The following is a 19211-nucleotide window of genomic DNA, read 5'->3' as shown; positions in this document are numbered from 1 at the left end:
GTAAATCAGTAGACTGTCTGCTAATGTACAAATAACTTAGATTTATAAAATTTCATTCATCATTTTCAAAAAACTAAAAAAAAAATATTTCTATCTTTTCAGCTTTCTACTTGTCTTCAGCTGTTTAATTCTGTCAGTGTTTTCCACCATCCCTGAACATCAAGAGCAAGCTTCATATTGCCTCTTTGTCCTGGTAGGTGACATCTAATATTATCCACCACAGTCCAGTCTATGTTTACATTGACCTAAAATAAGTTGGAAACCAATAAAGGGAATCTGTCACAACAACTTACCTACCTAAGCTAATTTATGTATGGCTATACCCATAAATGCCACTTATATCTTCTATGAAAAAACATCACTTTAGAAATATCCTAATGAAGCTAACGTGCTTTGGCAGACCACCCCAGGGCTCAGTTTCCAGATCTTACTGGACCAAGGAGTGATATAGCTGAAGGGGAAGGATGAGAGAAGGCACTGATCAGTGTAAGTGTTGTAGTGAGTATTTTGCAGTGCCAGAACCGTGATGTGCTCTGTTTGCAACTCTCAAAGCACTTCAGTTTCATTTTATTTCTAAAGGTAATTAGTAAAGGTATTAGTCCTATGTAACATAGTGGTTAGGTCACTTAGGTTAATCATGGTGAGGGATTCCCTTTAAGTCTTTAGGATTTCCTGGTCTCGGGGAATGTGGCTACCACATAGGAATGAACTGAACCACCAGTATTAGAAGACTCTCTAGCAGGAAAGTCTTCAACACAATAATGTCAAGCTTTTGGTAGCTCAAGTGTAAGTGACTTTTGAGAAAATAATGCCTAATATTATTGTCCTGTGTGTGCAATGTTAACAATTCTGTTTCTTATGCAACAAGGAGTGTATGCATGTTCTGCATGTTCTGTATTGAAAAGGGTTGACTCTTTAGAACCTCATTCTGATATAGGTATAGAAAATTGTACATTTGCTCAAACGTATCTACTGTTAGCTATTCTATGAAGGTAAGAACCATTTATGTGAAGCTGCTGTTACTCCCAAAGGGTATGAAGAAATTAGTACTTTGTATTTGAGAGTCATTTCTGAACTGCTGGTGAAAACTTTATCCAATATACTAAATGGCATTTTTTAATTATGTAAGCGACAGAAGATTCTTCAATTATTCATTTTTAGCTGAGGTTAAAAATAAATCGCTGATATATTTAGTATTAAATAAATTCAATAAGTAAAAAAGACATACATTTTTATGAGTTTCAGTAGAAAATATTAAGAAAAATGACTGACGTGAGAAATACATTCATTTTCCTCTTCCTTTATTAAGATAAATGAGATTGCTGAATAGTCTACACATAAATGTCTGCATTTTGAGTTGTGGTTTTACTCCATTTTCTCCACGGTTGCCATCAGGAAATTAGGTTTCCATACAGGCTACTCTTTCTGCTCCTACTCCATATCCCAACACACATTATACTATTTTACTAGTTTACTATTGTGCTACATATCTTCTACATATCATTGTCATGCACATTTTTAGGCTAATAAGGGACTACAATATTGAGCAGACACTGGTACACACAACTTACAACTTTGGTGCAAAAAGTTGCAACTTTGGTGCAAGAAAACTCCTGCCCCGAGCAGGCAGAAGCAAAAGTTTAGAAGGTATTGTAGAAGAGTTTGCACCTTTTGTACAACCTTGAAAAAAAAAAATCACAAAAAATCCATACATTTAGCTGCCTAAAATATTACCTTCTAAGATAAACTAATCAAATCCAAAATCTGGATAACACAAAAAAAAAGTCACTGACTAAAGATAAATGACCCCCAGTGACTCCTCCAAAAAAATATACCTGATACACTTGAGTATAAGCTGAGTTTTTCAGCACAAGAAATGTGCTGAAAAACTTAAACTCTGCACATGCTCAAGTCATAAAAAAAAATAAAGTAAACACTTACCATTTCAAATGCTTCCCGCAAGTCTTCTCCTTTCGATCTAGCAGGGGTAGGTCCACGTGACGTAGGCCCCCAACCACTACATGAGTGGTGCAGGGGAAAGTAAACCCAGTGTACTTCATACACATGTTCATGTTTTTTCCTAGACTGTACAATATCTTTAGAAACAAATGGAGATGTACCAAAGTTGAGCAGGACTGTAGTAGTATAATACTATTTTAAGTTGAGTAGGGCTGTATTAGTATAATAATATTTTAGGTTGAGCAGGACTGTATTAGTATAATATTATTTTAGATTGAGCAGGACTGTATTGGTATAATATGATTTTAAGTTGAGCAGGACTGTATTAGTATAATATTATTTTAAGAACCTTGTGCTTATAAATCCGCTGATTGAAACAACATCAAGTTGTTTAGCCAACTAGTTTCATCCATACTTGGGCTTCACATTCTCAATAATGCTGCAGGGGCTCCGATCGCCAATTATCTTGCTGTTGCCTAAGGCCTAATGCTGTGTAGGCATGTTTCACTGTCTCAAGGGGGCAGAGCTAAGGCGGGAGACACAGTCAGCAGGTTACTTTTAAGGCTCCCTGGGCTATTAGGGCTATGTATCAGAATACCATGAAAAGAAATGTGTGTTTGCTACTTTAATTTGCAGTTGTCAGGTAATATGTGCATATAGCTGTACACAGATGGGACCCAAGAACAGGGTTTTTTTTAAAATTATCTTTATTATCACAAAATACAAAATAAGAAAGGATCATTAACAAAAATATTAAATTACAAATTTCAATTACATCTCTATGATATTATATATTCATTTCTAACAATAATACACTTTCTTTCCTTATCCATGATTTTTTGACTGCAATACTTTTTTCTCTTTTTTTCCGATTTCTTTTAACCCTCTGTAACACCCAACCCTGAAAGAAAAAAATTCCTTCCCTTTAACACCCCCCACCCTGAACTCTGAACAATTCCCAAACCAGGGTTCCTAACATTTCTCTTAAAATTAACACTTTCTTTTGCATTTATATTCATATAATATTTTTCACTTAGTATAGCAATGTTAGTTATCCTTCACCATATGTAGTCACTCTATCATTTAATAATCTTCTTCATGTTTACATTACAGGAACTCAAGATTATATATTATCTTTATTTCCTATAAAATCTTATTCCATTAGTCCCTTATTACTGTACAATACCATAGGACATGTACATCATCCACATCTGTCTCTTGATACCTAGGACATTCTATGTCTTTTTCTTACAAATTTGCCTATTTTCCTTGGTGTATAATATGGCTGATTAATTATAAACATCTGTGTCACCCACCGGGACATATTTTAAGCAATGGCTTTAATATCCCATCCATAAACAATTTCCATGTACCACTTTTTCTCCCAGTTATTTACTTCAAAACTCACTCTTCCAATCCAAGATTTTATAAAATTGTTTTATTTTTCACTTTTGATTTATTTTTGTTATTGTATCAGTTATTACCAGAATTTTTAAAAAATCTTCCTCTTATCTAACTGATTGAAAGTCAATAGATCAGTTATTTGATACTAAGAAAATAACATAGTATACATCTATTAATACATCTATTAATCCATATTACTTCCTTAAATGACATCTACCATCAGTTGCACTAATGATAGATGTCCAGCATTACATGCTCGATTCTTTATGCACTAATTGAAACTGTTTTAGTGCCTTAAGAAAGGACACAAAAATTACTTTTAAAAAATATGTAAATGAGCCAGAGACACTCAGGCTGACGACGCCTAAGTGCCTCACTGTATCCCTAGGTTTTAATTTTTGCATGTCCCCCACTGAAACCCTTCATCCTGCTCCCGGCTGAGGAGCTAGGAGCTGGCCGATGACGGAGTGGGGCGTGTGTTCTCTCTTAACTTCTTGGCCCGGGAGCAAGAGGGAGGATTACAGACGGGGGACATGAATAAATTAAAATCCAAGTGATGCCAAGAGGCATCAGGTGACGTCAGCTTGAGTACCTCTGGTTCATTTACATATTTTTTAAAAGTCATATATGCCCTTTCTTTATGCAGTAAAAACTGTTCCATTAAGAAATGAGCATGTCATGCTGGACATCTACCATCAGTAACACTAATGGTAGATGTCCTTTTTCCAACAATAATTTTCTATTTTATCTACGTTTTGCTAGTTCTTATTCCCCCAAAAAGGAGTAGACCATGGTCCATCTATAGCCCAACTCTTTGTTAGCATTTCTTAGCTATCTTTTAGCACATGTATTAAATACCGTCCCCTAGTTTCTTTAGTTTCTCTACTTTTACCTGTGTCTAGAGTTGCCAATACATCCCAGAACTTTATTGCTTTAAAATTTTTCTTTATACTATTTATAAATGGCCAACTATCCCAATTTATCAAATATAATATGACCTTATATCTGTTTCTCACTCTCATTCTCACATGAGTGAGAAACCTCTGGGTACATTTTCTCTGTGGGTCTAATGGCATACATGTTGATTTTTGCCTATTAATATCTAGTCCTGAAATATTAGCATAGTCTCTAAATATATCAAACACAAATGGGATGGATATATGTGATCTCATAAACATCAAAATATCATCGGCCTATAATGAGACCCTTTCTTCTTTTTCACCCTAGAGAAAGTCCTGTAGATTATTGTAGTGCCTGATTTTATTGACCGCAATAGCAAACAACAGGGCAAAGTGAAAGGATACCCCTGTTTTGTTCCTCTTTCTAGATGGAAAGGTTGTGAAGCTTCACTATTAACCAATACCCTAGCACTTGGTGTTTGATACAGAGGTTGTAACCAGTATATCACTTTTACCCCAAAACTCATAGCTTATATTACATACCATACATACCCCCAGCTTATTGTATTGAATGCTTTTGAAGTATGAAGTGAGAGCCTGAGTTGCATAGCATGAACTTCAGATTTAAATATAATCTGCTAATCTGCATATAATCTGCTTTTGAAGAACCTGGCATAAATCGAAATTGGTCCTTCTGCATTACTTTCCTTATTAAAGTTTTAAGTCTTTCTGCAAGGGATTTTGCAAGGAATTTGTTATATGATTCTATTCTTTCCCCATCTTTTCCTGGTTTCCATATTGTTATTAAAGCGTAACTGTAAAGTTATTAACAAAAAATAGTTTTAGCACAGCTGGAGAGAACAATTCAAACAATAATTGTATCATGCTGTTGGCTTCCTCCTATCCTGATATATAGCCTGGTATATCTTTTATTCCTACTTATAAATCATATTCAACTATTCCTGAAGTGGGTGGGACTTCGTGGTTGTAACATCAGCTAAGGGTATTCATATGAATTAGGACAGTATGTTTTAATTGGACTACTTGAAGCATGTGATAAGCCACATGCTTTGGACATTACCCAACATCCTTGTACTACTCTACTACTGCTCCTCCCAACAAGCCTCTTCTTGTCCTATACAGTTTCCCGTGGTTACCAGAAAGCATGGCAAATGGAGAGCAGCCAGGGGGGCAAGGTAAAGCCTCAACTAAACACCTGTAGATAGCTAATTAGAGTAAATTACAGAATTGCTTATTTTTGCTCAGTGCAGAGTTAGGCAAAAGTTTTTATACTTTACAGTTGTTATTTAAGGCCTCTCATGCATGGGGAGGATCCCTTTAGCAAGGAAATCATTCCATACCTCAATAAGTTTATCCAGCAAAACACCCTGATAATTACTATACAGTTCATATGGTACACCATCCAACCCCGGTGATTTCCCCTTTGGTACCAAAAGTAACATCCTCTCCACCTCTTCTTTAGTTATAAGTGTATCCAATATAGTCCTATAGTCATCTGTTAGCGTTCCATATTTACTCTTTTTAAAAAGTTTTCCAACTGCAACACTAGTGTCTGAGCTATATAGTTGCTTATAATATTTTTAAAGATATTTATTACCTCCCACGTTCTACATATCTCACTCCATCTTTCCCATATGTAAAAGTGATTTTTGTTCTTGGATTCTCTGATACCACTATTTTGGCCAACATGTTTTCTGATTTATTAGCTTCCATATATTTTTGTCAACTATCTTGATATTAACTATTGAATAACTTGAATAACTATTCTTTCTCACACCTCCAAATAAAGAATATCTAGATAATTACCCTGTGCTATCTCCCATTCTGTATGGGTTTTTGATATGGGTCTGTTCTTTTTGCCACTTCTCTAAAATCTTTAGGTTTTGATCTACTTGAATGATACCATTTCTGCTTTATATATGCCTCTCACGTATGCTTAAGTCATATCCCATGTCAATGCCATACTATCTATTTCTCTATTAAATAAAAAAAAACGAATCTATTAACTTTCCTATGATTTCTTGATTCCTTATTAAATCAATCCAACCCAGTGATACTTTAAACGTTCAGCCACATTTCCTTTTGTGCATAACAATTAACGGTTAGTGATGCAATACACTTTTATGTGCATACTTTCTCTGTTTAAATAATAGTGAATCCTTTATATTTCTAACCAACGTATCTAATTTAGAAAAACACCTGTACGTTTTAGAATAACAGGAAAATTCCCTTTTATTCTTATTCAAAATTCTCCATATTTCACCGAGCTAAACTCATCCATAAGATGCAAAAATCTACTATTGCGGTGTGATTCAATAATATCTCCACTTTTAGTAAGGGTATCCATCAGGCAGGAAATATAAATTAGCAACAATCCATTCCTTTTTATCTATATAAACAATATAAAAATACATACCTACCTAATCTTAATCAACCTTCTTAATCAGCACATCTAAATCTGTGTGAAAATAGCTGTTACACCCCGTGAATAAGTTGAGAACCATGAATCAAATTCTCTTCACTATCCAGATGTCTCTTGTAGACATAAGTTGTCAGGTTTCAGTTTGTCAATGACATTAAATATTCAGATTTTTTAACAACATGTCCCCATATCTCTGATATTCGAAGACAGTGGTGGCACTCATAGCCCTTCCTGAGGGCACCCAGGCCTTCATCATAGCACAGAGTTTGCCAGATACAAATCAAGGCTTTCTCCTGTGGTCCAATAAAGCCTAGGACGTACCATGCTCCACGCTATTTTAAAGTGACATCCTACAGGAGTAGCCAGAAGGATAGTCATTTGAGCTCCTGCTTTGAGTCCCCTGATTCTCTCTCTACAGGCGACCCTGGAGGGAAGCTAAAATCCAAATTTCTCCATCATCTTTCTATTGTATTGGTGAACGCAGGACACCAATGCGATTAAAACCTGTGATACAGCAGGGATCAATAAGTTACTGCTTAAATTGTCATGATGGCACTTTGCGACATACAAGTGGGTTCTGATTGTAGCTAGGGCACTCTGTCTCCAAAAGGTTCGCCATCACTGTCCTAAGACAATATTCTCGTTTTACTCATATCTGCCACAAGATCTTATCTCTATCCATTTTTCCTCTGACTTCCCCATAAATCCCAAATGGCCATATCCCTGACTGTACCAAATAAAATCCCCTGTCTTCTACCTAAGCATCCAATTAATCATCCCGACCAATCATGAAATAGGATTACATAAAAAGACTTCTAAGAAAACTTTGTCCTTGGTCTCATGTTGGGATAAAAGTGATGGAGAACACATTAACATATAAAGTCAGCAAATGTCACACATAGGGGCACATGTATCATAGTTTGCTCTCTCTGAGGTGAATTTTAGAGACTTTTGGCGGCTAGCTTTTGTGCCTTATGTATGATCCTGTCTTTTTACTTGCGATACATGTTGGTTTTTCCTATCCTGGCAGGTGCAAATTTAGGCTTGACGTTTTGTTGCAAATGTCCCAAATCCACATGGACACAAGTCATGTGAGGGGGTTATATACAGGAGTGGACACTACTGTTAGTTTGGGATTTAACATGTTTCATTTTTAATGCATTTTGAAACTAATTACAAAAGCCGAGGAAATGTGATTTGCCTTATTTCATTACGTTTAACATTTGAATTTACAAAACGCATAGTAAACGCAATGTTAACACATGCATTAACGTGGCGTTTATATTGCGTTTTGTAAATACAAATGTTAACAGTAATGAAATGAGGCAAATCACCTCTCCTAAGCTGTTGTAAATAGTTTCAAAATGCATTAAAAAAAGCAACTAAACCACTACGTGTGACCTCACCTTTAGAAGTAACCAATAAAAAAAAAAATTTAAGAATTTTGAGGAAAGAGGTTACTGTGCAAAATGTTAAACAGTTAAAGCTTTAGTTAATTCTAATTTACATGTTAAAATCTGGGCCATGAAAAAAAAAACTTCCTTTGCACCTGCCCTGGACCGGGTGCAGATTTGCACCTAAAAAGTCGCAAAAAAGGTGAAAAGTCGCACGGAATATCTGGAAAGTTAAGATACATGAGGCACTCTGCAAAAGGTGCAGACCGAGGTGCACTTGAAGAGTGCCAACAAAAGTCGCAAAAAAAAGTCACTAAAATGAGAAAAGTTGCAAAAAAGTCTATGTGCCCCATAGACATCTCTTTTATAATTATTATTTTCTTTGGGGCGGGGTACGTGTATTAAATTTCTATAAATCCAAACTATTGAAAAAAAATGTTTCATCCAGTTGATGTTGGTTGAAATTAAAGGGGTTGTCCGAGTTTTGAAAAAAAACTATGGTGGCCGGGAGCGGGCTGCTTAAAACAATAAAGATGTACTTACCTTCCGGTGCCCTCCGGTATCCAGCTCAGCTTCCGGCCGGGCCAGAAGCTGAATGCAGCGCTGCTCCGGCGGCCATGTTTGTTTACATGGCGCCCGGACTGGAGCGACAGCAGCGCTGGATACCGGAGGGCACCGGAAGGTAAGTACATCTTTATTGTTTAAAGCAGCCCGCTCCCAGCCACCTATAGTTTTTTTTTCGGAACTCTCGGACAACCCTTTTAATTGGCTTGGTGTTTAGTTTTTTATTCTTCTTGTTGAATACAATTTGATGATGGGTTTCTGGGGATGGTGAACAGCTTCCTCGGCTGCAAGTGTTTACTTACCTAGCAATACATTTCACCCACTACCCTAACTTATTTTCTCATGGAGCAAAACATATAGACTATTGAAATGACAGGGCTGATCTTTCTAAATCATTGTGTCCTGGGCCCAAGCTAATCTTTGGCTAATAGATTGAAATTCCTGAAATAAGTAAAGTCCTCTAATTAATTCCCTGGTTTATGTAAATGATTTATCAAAAGGAATAAAATATCCGCAATTGTACTTTGTTATTATTGTAATGACTCATTCGATCAACATGGCTAATCCTAGAACCTCTAGATGAGCTGTCATGATGCACATTGTCATAGCGTAATAAGCCTTATTGCCCATATTTGCCATACTGACAGACTGACATTATAAAAGGAAAATACTAGTTATCTAAAATAATTCTTTATTTTCCCAAACAATATTCAGAGAATAGATGAGATAAATATACAGTGAGATAGGAACAAGTGCTTCGTTTTTGTATTTCGCTCATACCCTTGTTATGTTGTGTTCTCTTCTGTTCTGAGTGACTGCCAGCATGAAGGAAGGGATCAGGCAGGCATGATATGTCCTTTCGCTTGCTGAATGATACTTCTGCACTTGTAAGACAAGATAAGTACTTTTAGTCTTGAGTGATATGTGGAGAAGATTTCTGTATTTACTACACGGCTGTCTTATGGTGTCTCCGCTCTTACAACACAGGTGCACAGTGATTTTCTTCTGAATCTCAGCTCTTCTTAAAGTAGGTTGAATAAAGTCTTGTGGGATCAATTAACCTTTTCCGCTCTTTGACATGTTATGGCTCTTGTTCTTTCTTTCTGTCATATGAACACTTCATTGAACATTTGATAGCCCCAAGGCATATAATGCAAAGATATATATATACATTCGTAATGTATTTTTCACCAGATATCGTGCTAACTTATTCCTATGTTATCTACAAAAGAAACAAAAGAAAATCTGATAATTTTTTTTAACAGGTTTGATTATATTGTATATTGATTTGACCTAGAATATTCTTGTACCAGAGTCTCCTCGGTGTTGGCAGTGTATGTTAGAGCATGTTCCCTGTAATCCTATGTACAATTGGGGAAATTATTAAGACTGGCATTTTGATTGGCAGTCTTAAAATTCCCCCATCACTGCTCCAGTGTCGGTAACAACTAAGAAGTTCCGGCCACTTAGTAAATACGGGCACAAACTCCGCTGGGTCGGACCAGGAAAATGGGTGTGAACTGGTGGAGTTTTTTTTTTGGGCGGAGACTATAGTATTTATTTATTACTACAATATAATCTTAACTCTTCACATACACTTTAATAAAATATATTTTCTAATAGTGTTTCTTTAGTGGTGATTCAGTCAAAAGAGGAAAGACTGAAGTGTAAAATCCAAATTGCATGTGATATAAGAATTACAGTTGCTATAAAAAGAAATTAAAATGTTTAGCCATTTATAGAAAACTTTAATTTGATATATATAAGGCCCTAATATTATACTTGCCCTGATGAAATTCCCATTCGCATCCAGAAGCTGCAGATCACATGACCACCAAGCAGCAGCACTCAGGACTTTCTGTGATGTCCCATGTCCTGCTGGCTTTCTGCAAGCACATACTCTCTAAAACCATCACTCTGACATCAGTGGTTGGAGGGATGTACAGATGTCTTTGGTATGCCCCTACAACTAATGATAGTGGAGTGGGGGGAGCAGGCAGACAGTAATCTATTAATGTATCTGTTTGTCTCTCTGTCCCTCTCTGTCTTTCTCTGTTTCTATTTCTCTCTCTGACTCTATATTTCTATATCTATATCATAGTACTCCACATATTACTTCTTATATTACATATATCTTATATCTACATTTTACGCCTTATACTCATTGCCCTTAATAACCAATCAAAGCTGTTGGCCTCTGGAAATAAACAGGGGCCAACAGTGACAGGCGGCACCATGGGAGAGTCAAAATAGTTGAGTATAAGTAGTTTACTTTTATTTTAAGCCCCCTACCCCAGCCAGTTATCAATTTTTTAATCTCTAAAAACCCCTTTAATTACATGCAACTTAAGGGAAATCTACCATCTGTAACCTACCTAACCAAGCAGATTAAAATGTTTTAGCATGCGTAGCAACTGATCTACTTGTCATCTGACCATCCAGCCAAACTGAACAATCATGGGAGAAGGGCCTTGGTGAGAAAGGTAAAGAAGAACCCAAGATCACTGAGACTGAGCTCTAGGGATCCAATAGGGAGATGGGAGCAAGTCAACTATTACTGAAGTCAAGGCCGGCTCCAGGTTTCAGTAGGCCCCTGGGCGACAGTGCCTCAGTGGGCCCCTTTGCAGTTAACTCATGTGCCAGCATTAAAAATTCAAAAACTAAAAAACTGTCTCCTGTTCCCTGAAATATTCCCCAGTTTATCATCCAAAACAGCTGTGTCATGGTCAGGGCAGTTTTGAGGCCATTTAACCAACAGGGCGAACACACTTCAGCTGCTGCAGAACCTCATAATACACACCTGAGCTTCTGCAGAACCTCATAATACACACCTGAGCTTCTGCGGAACCTCATAATATACACCTGAGCTTCTGCGGAACCTCATAATACACACCTGAGCTTCTGTGGAACCTCATAATACACACCTCAGCTGCTGTGTAACCTCATAATACACACCTCAGCTACTGCAGAACCTCATAATACACACTTGAGCTGCTGTGTAACCTCATAATACACACCTCAGCTACTGCAGAACCTCAGAATACACACCTCAGCTGCTGTGTAACCTCATAATGCACATCACTGCTTACACAGAACCCTCTCTGTTTCTCATGTACATTTGAGATGATTAATATCATTCATACATCCACACATGCAGCAAGACATATATACAGGCAGACAGATACATGCAGACATGCATAAAGATAGACAAACATGGAGGCAAACACACACAGACTGACAGACAGATACATGCAGACAGCTACAGAGACATGCATAAAGACAGACAAGCATGGAGGCAAACACACACACACTGACAGACAGATACATGCAAACAGATACACATGCAGGCAAACACATCATCACACATACCATACATTCACTATATACACATCCATACATATCACATACCATTGCACACCCTGTGGTGTCTGCAGAGGAGTCTTCAGGCTTCTCCTCCTCCTCCTCCTCTTCGTCCCGATCTCTGAGCTGCTGGATTTCAGCTTTACTGCAGCTCCGTGTGAAGAGGTGATGGGGGGGGGGGTTTAACCCATAATGTGCTGCACCACACAGGCAGCTCTGTAGCCTCTTCCTGTGATGTGTGTGCTGTGTGTGCTTGTGCGAGTGGGGGAGGAACGGTGCAGGACACAGCTCAATCACAGGAAGTAAATATTGAAGATGTGCACAGTGTGTGTGGGCCCCCGGCAGCTCTCTGGGCCCTGGCACTTGCCCAGGTATGCTGGGTGCTGGAGCCGGGCCTGACTGAAGCCCTCCACTAGTTGGGGCTTTATAGAGTGTGCCGACCGAAGCCCTTCCTCATTGCAAGACATGTAAAAAAAAAAAACACATGAAGGAGTCCCAGACTATGAGAAATAAGATTCTCTGTTCTGAGCAAATGAAGATTGAATTTTTTGGTGTTAATTGTAAGCAATGTGTGTGGAGAAAACCAAGTACTGCTCATCACCTGCCAAATACAATCCCAACAGTGAATCATGGTGGTGGTAGCATCATGCTATGTTTTTAAGCTGCAGGGACAGGGCGTCTGGTTGCAATTGAAGGAAAGATTAATAGTACAGACTGGCCCAAAGGTTCACCTACCAAAAAGAAATTTACAGCTAGAATAACAAAGCAGTGGCTTCAGAACAACTCTGTCCCCATTCTTGACTGGCCCAGCCAGAGCCCTGACCTAAACCCTATTGAGTATCTCTGGAGAGACTAGCAAATATAGCAGCGGGGGTGAACCTATGGCATGTGTGCAGAGCCCTCACTGCTGGCTCGCACCCCATCCTCCCAACCACTGCCAGGTGCAGACAACCACTGTCCCAACTCAGCTTTAAGCAGTATCGGAGCTGCGGTAAGCGTCCCAGTGCTGGCAGTGTAATGATGTCATTATGCTGCCAGCGCTGGGCACCTTACTCCGTGTGCGCTGCAGTGATCAGCCGGAGAAACACGGAGTCTGAGGTGAGTTTATTTTTTATTTTTTTATTCAGGGCATTCACAGGGCATAATATATCAGCAGGAAGGCTGATTTCCTAACCACTCCCGCCCCTCCCCTAAAACTCCGCCAGCAACCGTCCCGAAACTCACGGCACAAACTGCGCCCATTACCACAAGCCCCCCGCGCCCGATCCCCAGCCCGTTTCTGCCCGCTATCGCAATGAACCACCCCCGACCGAACGCCGCCCACTACTGCAATTCGCCCGCCCGAACTCCGGACGCTCTCGCTACAGCCCCCCCATCATCCCCTCCACTGGAAATCATGCCTCATAACCCCACTGCCCCGAACTCCAGATGATGCATTACCCCCCCAGCCCTAACTCCGCCCACCGTCTGCCCATCTACCCTACCGACTCCCCCCCCTAAACCCTGGAACAACAGACACCTGAACTTCTGCCCGCCAGCATGGCCGCCACCTTGGACAACCAAAGAGCAAGTAACATATGTATTTCTATGTATGTATTTATGTATATACATATTATATTATATATTTATATGTGCATTTATATATAGCGGTGTGAGAGCTTATTTTTTGTGAAAGATATTTTACTTCTCAGTTATTTATTATTCTATGTCATGTACTAGGAAGCTGGATTTTAATACTTTCGCTGTGCGCTCCAAATCATTTGTCTCCTTTATTCTTTGGTTCGGTAAAATCACAGTGATACCAGATTTGTAGGTTTTTTGTGTTTTAATACTTTTTCAATAATTAGACAAAATACTACAAAATTGTTTCGCCATCTTGTGACGATAAAACTTTAGTGCACGGAGCTGGGGAGGTGTGATTTTTTTTGCTTACTGAGCCGTTGTTTTCATTGCTACCATTTTGAGGACTGCGTAACCTTTTGATAACTTTTTATTACTCTTTTATGTTGTGTAAAATGGTGTAAAAGTGGCGTTTCAGTGTGTATAGGACTGCTGTAATCCGAGCTCAGACAGTCCTGTGTAAATTGATTCTAAACTAAACCGTCAGTTTTCAGGTTAAATTGCCGTACTGGCACTTTGCGATAAGTAATTAGGTTTTGGGTTGCAATTTGGGCACTCTGTCTCTAAAAGGTTCGCCATCACTGATATATAGCACACAGCATATATACTCACCCATCCAGTATATACAGCATATATACACACCGATATACAGCATATATACACACCCATCCAGTATATACAACACATACACACAGATATGCAGCATTTATATACACACATCCAGTATATACAGCATACATACACACAGATATACACACATCCACTATATACAGCATACACGCAGATATACAGCATATATACACACCCATCCAGTACTGTATATACAGCATAAACACAGATATGCCTCATATATACACACACGCATCCAGTATATACAGCATACATACACACAGATATACAGCATATATACACACACATCCACTATACACAGCATACACACAGATATGCCTCAAATATACACACTGTAGGGGTTCAGCTCAAATGTGGGGGTCGGCAATGACAAAGCTCTCTTGGACAGCAGGATTAAAGTTTAAACTGTGCATTTATTCCAGCAAAAACCGCAGTAACAAACAAAACATCAAATAAAATCCTTGCCTGTCCGGCTCTAACTATACACTGGAGGGCTTCTCCCTGCCAGCATGAAACATACATTCAGTAACCCACGTGTGGCTCTCACACAGTCCAGCTTCTGTGTCTCCAGGTAGAGAGAGACTTCTGGCTGCTCCACACCCCTCTTTAAGGGATTGCACACCTGCTGCATTGTTAGACCCATTAGAATCTGGAAGCTTTGGTCCGGAGTGGTGATCTCACTTCTGTCTCCACTCCAGCAATTAGAGTCCTGTACCAGATCTTCCCAGAGACCAACACATGGAAAACAGCTTCCAGTTTGACCCCATTCACACTGTGGTCGCTGTAATACACATAAACCTTCATTTTTTCTCCAATTCAATAGTGACCTTGTCACAACACGCATCCAGTATATACAGCATACAGACAGATAAACAGCATATATACACACATATCCATTATATAGAATATATACAATTCATGAAATAAACTTAAAATACTTTTACTTGTTGTTATGTTCATATAGGACTACACAATGGGACACATTTACTAAGAACAGAGCAAACTGCACTGTATGCACCACTTTTTTTCTGGTGGACCTTTAACATGGGCGTGCGCCACAATTGTGTAGCCAGAAATGTGTCAGGCAGTTTTTAAATACCTGTGCAAGCAGTTTGCACTAAAGAGGTTGTGCAAAGTCCGACAGAAAACGGGCATATGGCGCCTAGTAAATGTGGGCCAATGCCCTTGACATTTAGGAAATTGTGTGTTGTTCTCTAGTATATTTAGCTCTCTAGTAGATAGATAGATAGATAGATAGATAGATAGATAGATAGATAGATAGATAGATCAGTGATTTTCAACCAGTGTGCCGTGGCACACTAGTGTGCCGCGACACTTGTTCGGGTGTGCCGCGGGGAAAGTTCCCCAAACTATGGTGCCCCCCGTGTTTTGTTTCCCAGCAATGCGCAGCGATGCGCAGTCACGGCTTCTTACAATGTAGGAGACATGTACAATAACACATGCGCAAGCTTTGAACCTCGTGCGACAAAATGACGTCACCGAGGCCAGCACATCATCCTGAGAGCGGAGAGACTCTCGCATTTGCCCACCGCCAAGGTAATGCCCACCAATAATGCTGACTATATCAGGTTTTGCCTGGTTAGTACTCCAGCAGTATACTGCATATAACAATGAGAAATGTAAAATGAGAGGCTGTAGTACTACAAGTACCAGCTCATATGTTGAGTATATGAGCTGGCACTTGTACTCTGGCCTCATGGCCGTAGTACTTCGCATTAGCACCATATACTAAAAACAGGGAGAAACTGAGAACTGTTGAGGAAGAGCTTGGTGTGTGTCTTTCCACCATTCCTGCCAGGATATCCCTTTTGTGTTTATCGAAACAGGCCCAGGTTTCACACTGAGTGAGTAAAATGAATTTAGAATCTATATTATTAACTATATGTATAATATGACTGTTTTAGTGTCATTTTGTGCTATTTTGGTTGGTGGTGTGCCCCAGAATTTTCTAAGTATAAAAAGTGTGCCGCAGCTCAAAAAAGGTTGAAAATCACTGAGATAGATAGATAAATAGATAGATAGATAGATAGATAGATAAATAGATATTTAATCCATGGATATGTAGATTTTAAACATCATCTTTTTTATTCCTTAGAGAAGTAAAGCAAGAGAGAGAAGCTAATGCACTGAAAAGCTTTAAATTGAGGAAATACTACTTTAATAATATTTTATTGTCTCCTGGGTTAACTCCACATTCATTAAAGGAAATGTATTCTGAAATAACTAAAGGAAAGCATGTCATTAGACTACAGTTAATAAATTTGTGTGGAAATACAAATTACATTACTTGGGAACTGTTCCACATAGACCTAGGTTACAAGTTTTCTCTGCGGCTTTATCTATTTAAAATCAGTTTTTTTAATATATTTTTGGACTGGTATTGCTATTGCTTGTTTGCTTCCCTATTTCTATATTTTTACTGTTCTATTACATGTAATATTGTCACTTATAAACAAATAGCCAATCAGAGTTTCCATGAATGTCTTGCTTATAACTCAATATTGACATAGAGATACTTCGAAGGGTCATAAAAACTCAACTAAGACTAAGGAAATGGGCTGGACTTATATTCCACAAACAGACAGCCAAGTGTTATTCCAAATGTATTATCTAATTAAATTCTATTTTTGCAGACCTTGTCTCTCTAATGGTCAGCACAGATGACTAGACCAGGTCACGAATAAAGAACAGGAGTGTTTTCTACTGAGCTGTCCCTAGTAAATCATATTCAAATCTGCTTAGTTTTGGATCTTCTACTTAAGCTATTGAATAACAGGTTTTATATCTAATTGGGGTCATTGTTTTCTGTTTTTGTTATTTACATTTTTTATTCTGAATTTCATCAGAAGATTTAAAGAGGACCTTTCTTCACCTCCCATGTGAAGGTGCTGGGGCAGAGGAGGGGGTATGTGTTATGCTAATCCTCTATGACACTGTCTTATCCATGGCAGAGAAGCTACTGTGTATGTGCACAGTGTGATCTCACTATGCTCGTACATCACACTGTCTGCTGCTGCACGACTCCTGGCTCCTTTCAGCATCACTGGGCACAGGTAACACAGCTGAGGGGGGCCTCACTGAAGGGCAGAAGACTTAGATTAAAATATAAGTAATAGTTTTGCATTAGGCAGTACTACTGTTAACATCAAATTACATTGTCCTTCAACAATGTAATTATCTGGTCCAAAGTGTGATTGACTAAGTAGCAGCCAATGAAGCAGTGTAGTGTACTTCCCCTTTCAGGGTAAAAGTGCCATTTGGTAAGTGTTTGATTTTAGCCCTATTTACCATCCCTTTTTATGAACAACTTGGTTTCAAACCACATTGGCAACATAAAAATATAGAATCCCCCCTTTCTCCATGGGCATTACCAAGAATTAAACATAAAGCCCTAAAAGTAAGAAACTTATAAGAAATGTGATAAGTAATGACCAGAAGGTTTGGTACCAATGGACACATTTTGCAGCATATTTTGAAAATCATCAGAACATTAAGGGATTCTTTAAAGGAAGCCAGCAGGTGCAGCATTAAGCATTAAATATTAAACTGATCCCTTACACAGATGATGTATTTTCTACTGAGCAGCCTATAATGCTGCAGCTTCATTCTATCAATTATCACTCATTCATAAACCACAGCCATGGTTTTCAATGGCGGATCCTCATATGGGCCTTAACCCCCGATATAATTTGGCCAGCCTCCGTTACATAAGTCAGTTGTGCTGCAGACAGCACACACTTGGCCCTGTGAAGGAAGCTGTGAATACTCTCTGTGTGCAGGTCATGAAATATCATGGACAATGTTTCCGGCCTCCCCTGCACCTCCCCCGCTGTGCAGTAAACTTCAGAAGACTGCTGGCAGGACTTCACTGAAATTGAAAAGGTATCCTGGGTGTCGGGGATGTAAGGCTGGACTGCAGATCCTGAGGGGTGGATTTAGTTTGGTCAGGATGGGGAGGTGGGGGGAAGTTTGGCAGTCCAAGTCATCTACCTATGGTTGTCCTTGTCTAACTTGTCCGATATAAGAATTAGCATGGGCAAGGATGGATTTAGGATGTGTAAAATGTATAACTTGAGGGAGCTGTTTATAGTAAAACTAGGGGGAGCTGTGTATTGGTGCTGTATAGAATAAAACTGGGGGGGGGGTATATATGGGAGGCTTTATATAATGAAAGGGGGTAGTATATAATAAAATGGGAGGGCAGTATATAGTAGTCACTAAATGAATCAGAGGAGTCTATATATAAGTTAAGTGAAAAAAGCAGGCTATATAAAAATGCATTAAGGGGTGCTTTAAATATTTGTAAGTCAGGGGAAGTTGTAAATAATATCATTAGGGGGCTTTATATAAATTAGAAGGGTGCTCAGCATAAAATTATAATCACATATGTTATATAGAGAACACACCATATTATTGAGGCCGCCCTCACATAATGCATTTGCATTGTTTTTTTAATCTAGTGCAACTCATCTGGCAAAACTTCTCATCAAACATATCATGTGTTTTGTAAGTAATAATTTGTATTTTACATTGTTAAACATTCTTACTAATTCTTAAAAATTATACTCTATTACCTATACATGTTCGTTTGATGTGTGTTGACCTATGCATTAAACATAATGCCAATGTATTATGTGAGAAAGCCTTAGGCTACATTCACACGAATGTCTGCCCGCCATCCCGTAGTGCGGTGGGCGCACATCGCCACCCGGGAGAGGAGTAGGGGGTGAGCGCCCCACTCCATAGCGATGTACAGAATGGGACCCATTAAGCCTCAATGGGGGGGCGTATATACGACGGCCGTGTGAATATAGCCTTAGTGTGCATCCACACGCTCCATTTTATGCAGTTTTTTGCCGAAACCAAGAGTTGAGTGAAAAAAAGAGTAGGACCTGTATATTATTTTGCTCACCCATG

At 38.8% G+C, this 19211-nt stretch overlaps 1 protein-coding gene across 3 annotated transcripts in view; it reads left to right on the top strand.

Annotated features, from left to right (window-relative positions):
• Nucleotides 1–19211, top strand: part of KCNQ5 (potassium voltage-gated channel subfamily Q member 5) — a 386226-nt gene that overhangs the window by 255731 nt on the left and 111284 nt on the right. For all 3 annotated transcript variants that reach the window (XM_072142132.1, XM_072142130.1, XM_072142131.1), the window contains exon 2: nt 103–193. In XM_072142132.1, coding sequence (XP_071998233.1) covers nt 103–193 — 91 coding nt within the window. The remainder of the gene's footprint in view (nt 1–102; nt 194–19211) is intronic.

Source organism: Engystomops pustulosus, chromosome 3 (assembly GCF_040894005.1).
Source record: "Engystomops pustulosus chromosome 3, aEngPut4.maternal, whole genome shotgun sequence".
Lineage (NCBI taxonomy): Eukaryota > Metazoa > Chordata > Amphibia > Anura > Leptodactylidae > Engystomops > Engystomops pustulosus.
This window is presented reverse-complemented; position numbering and strand designations above follow the sequence as displayed.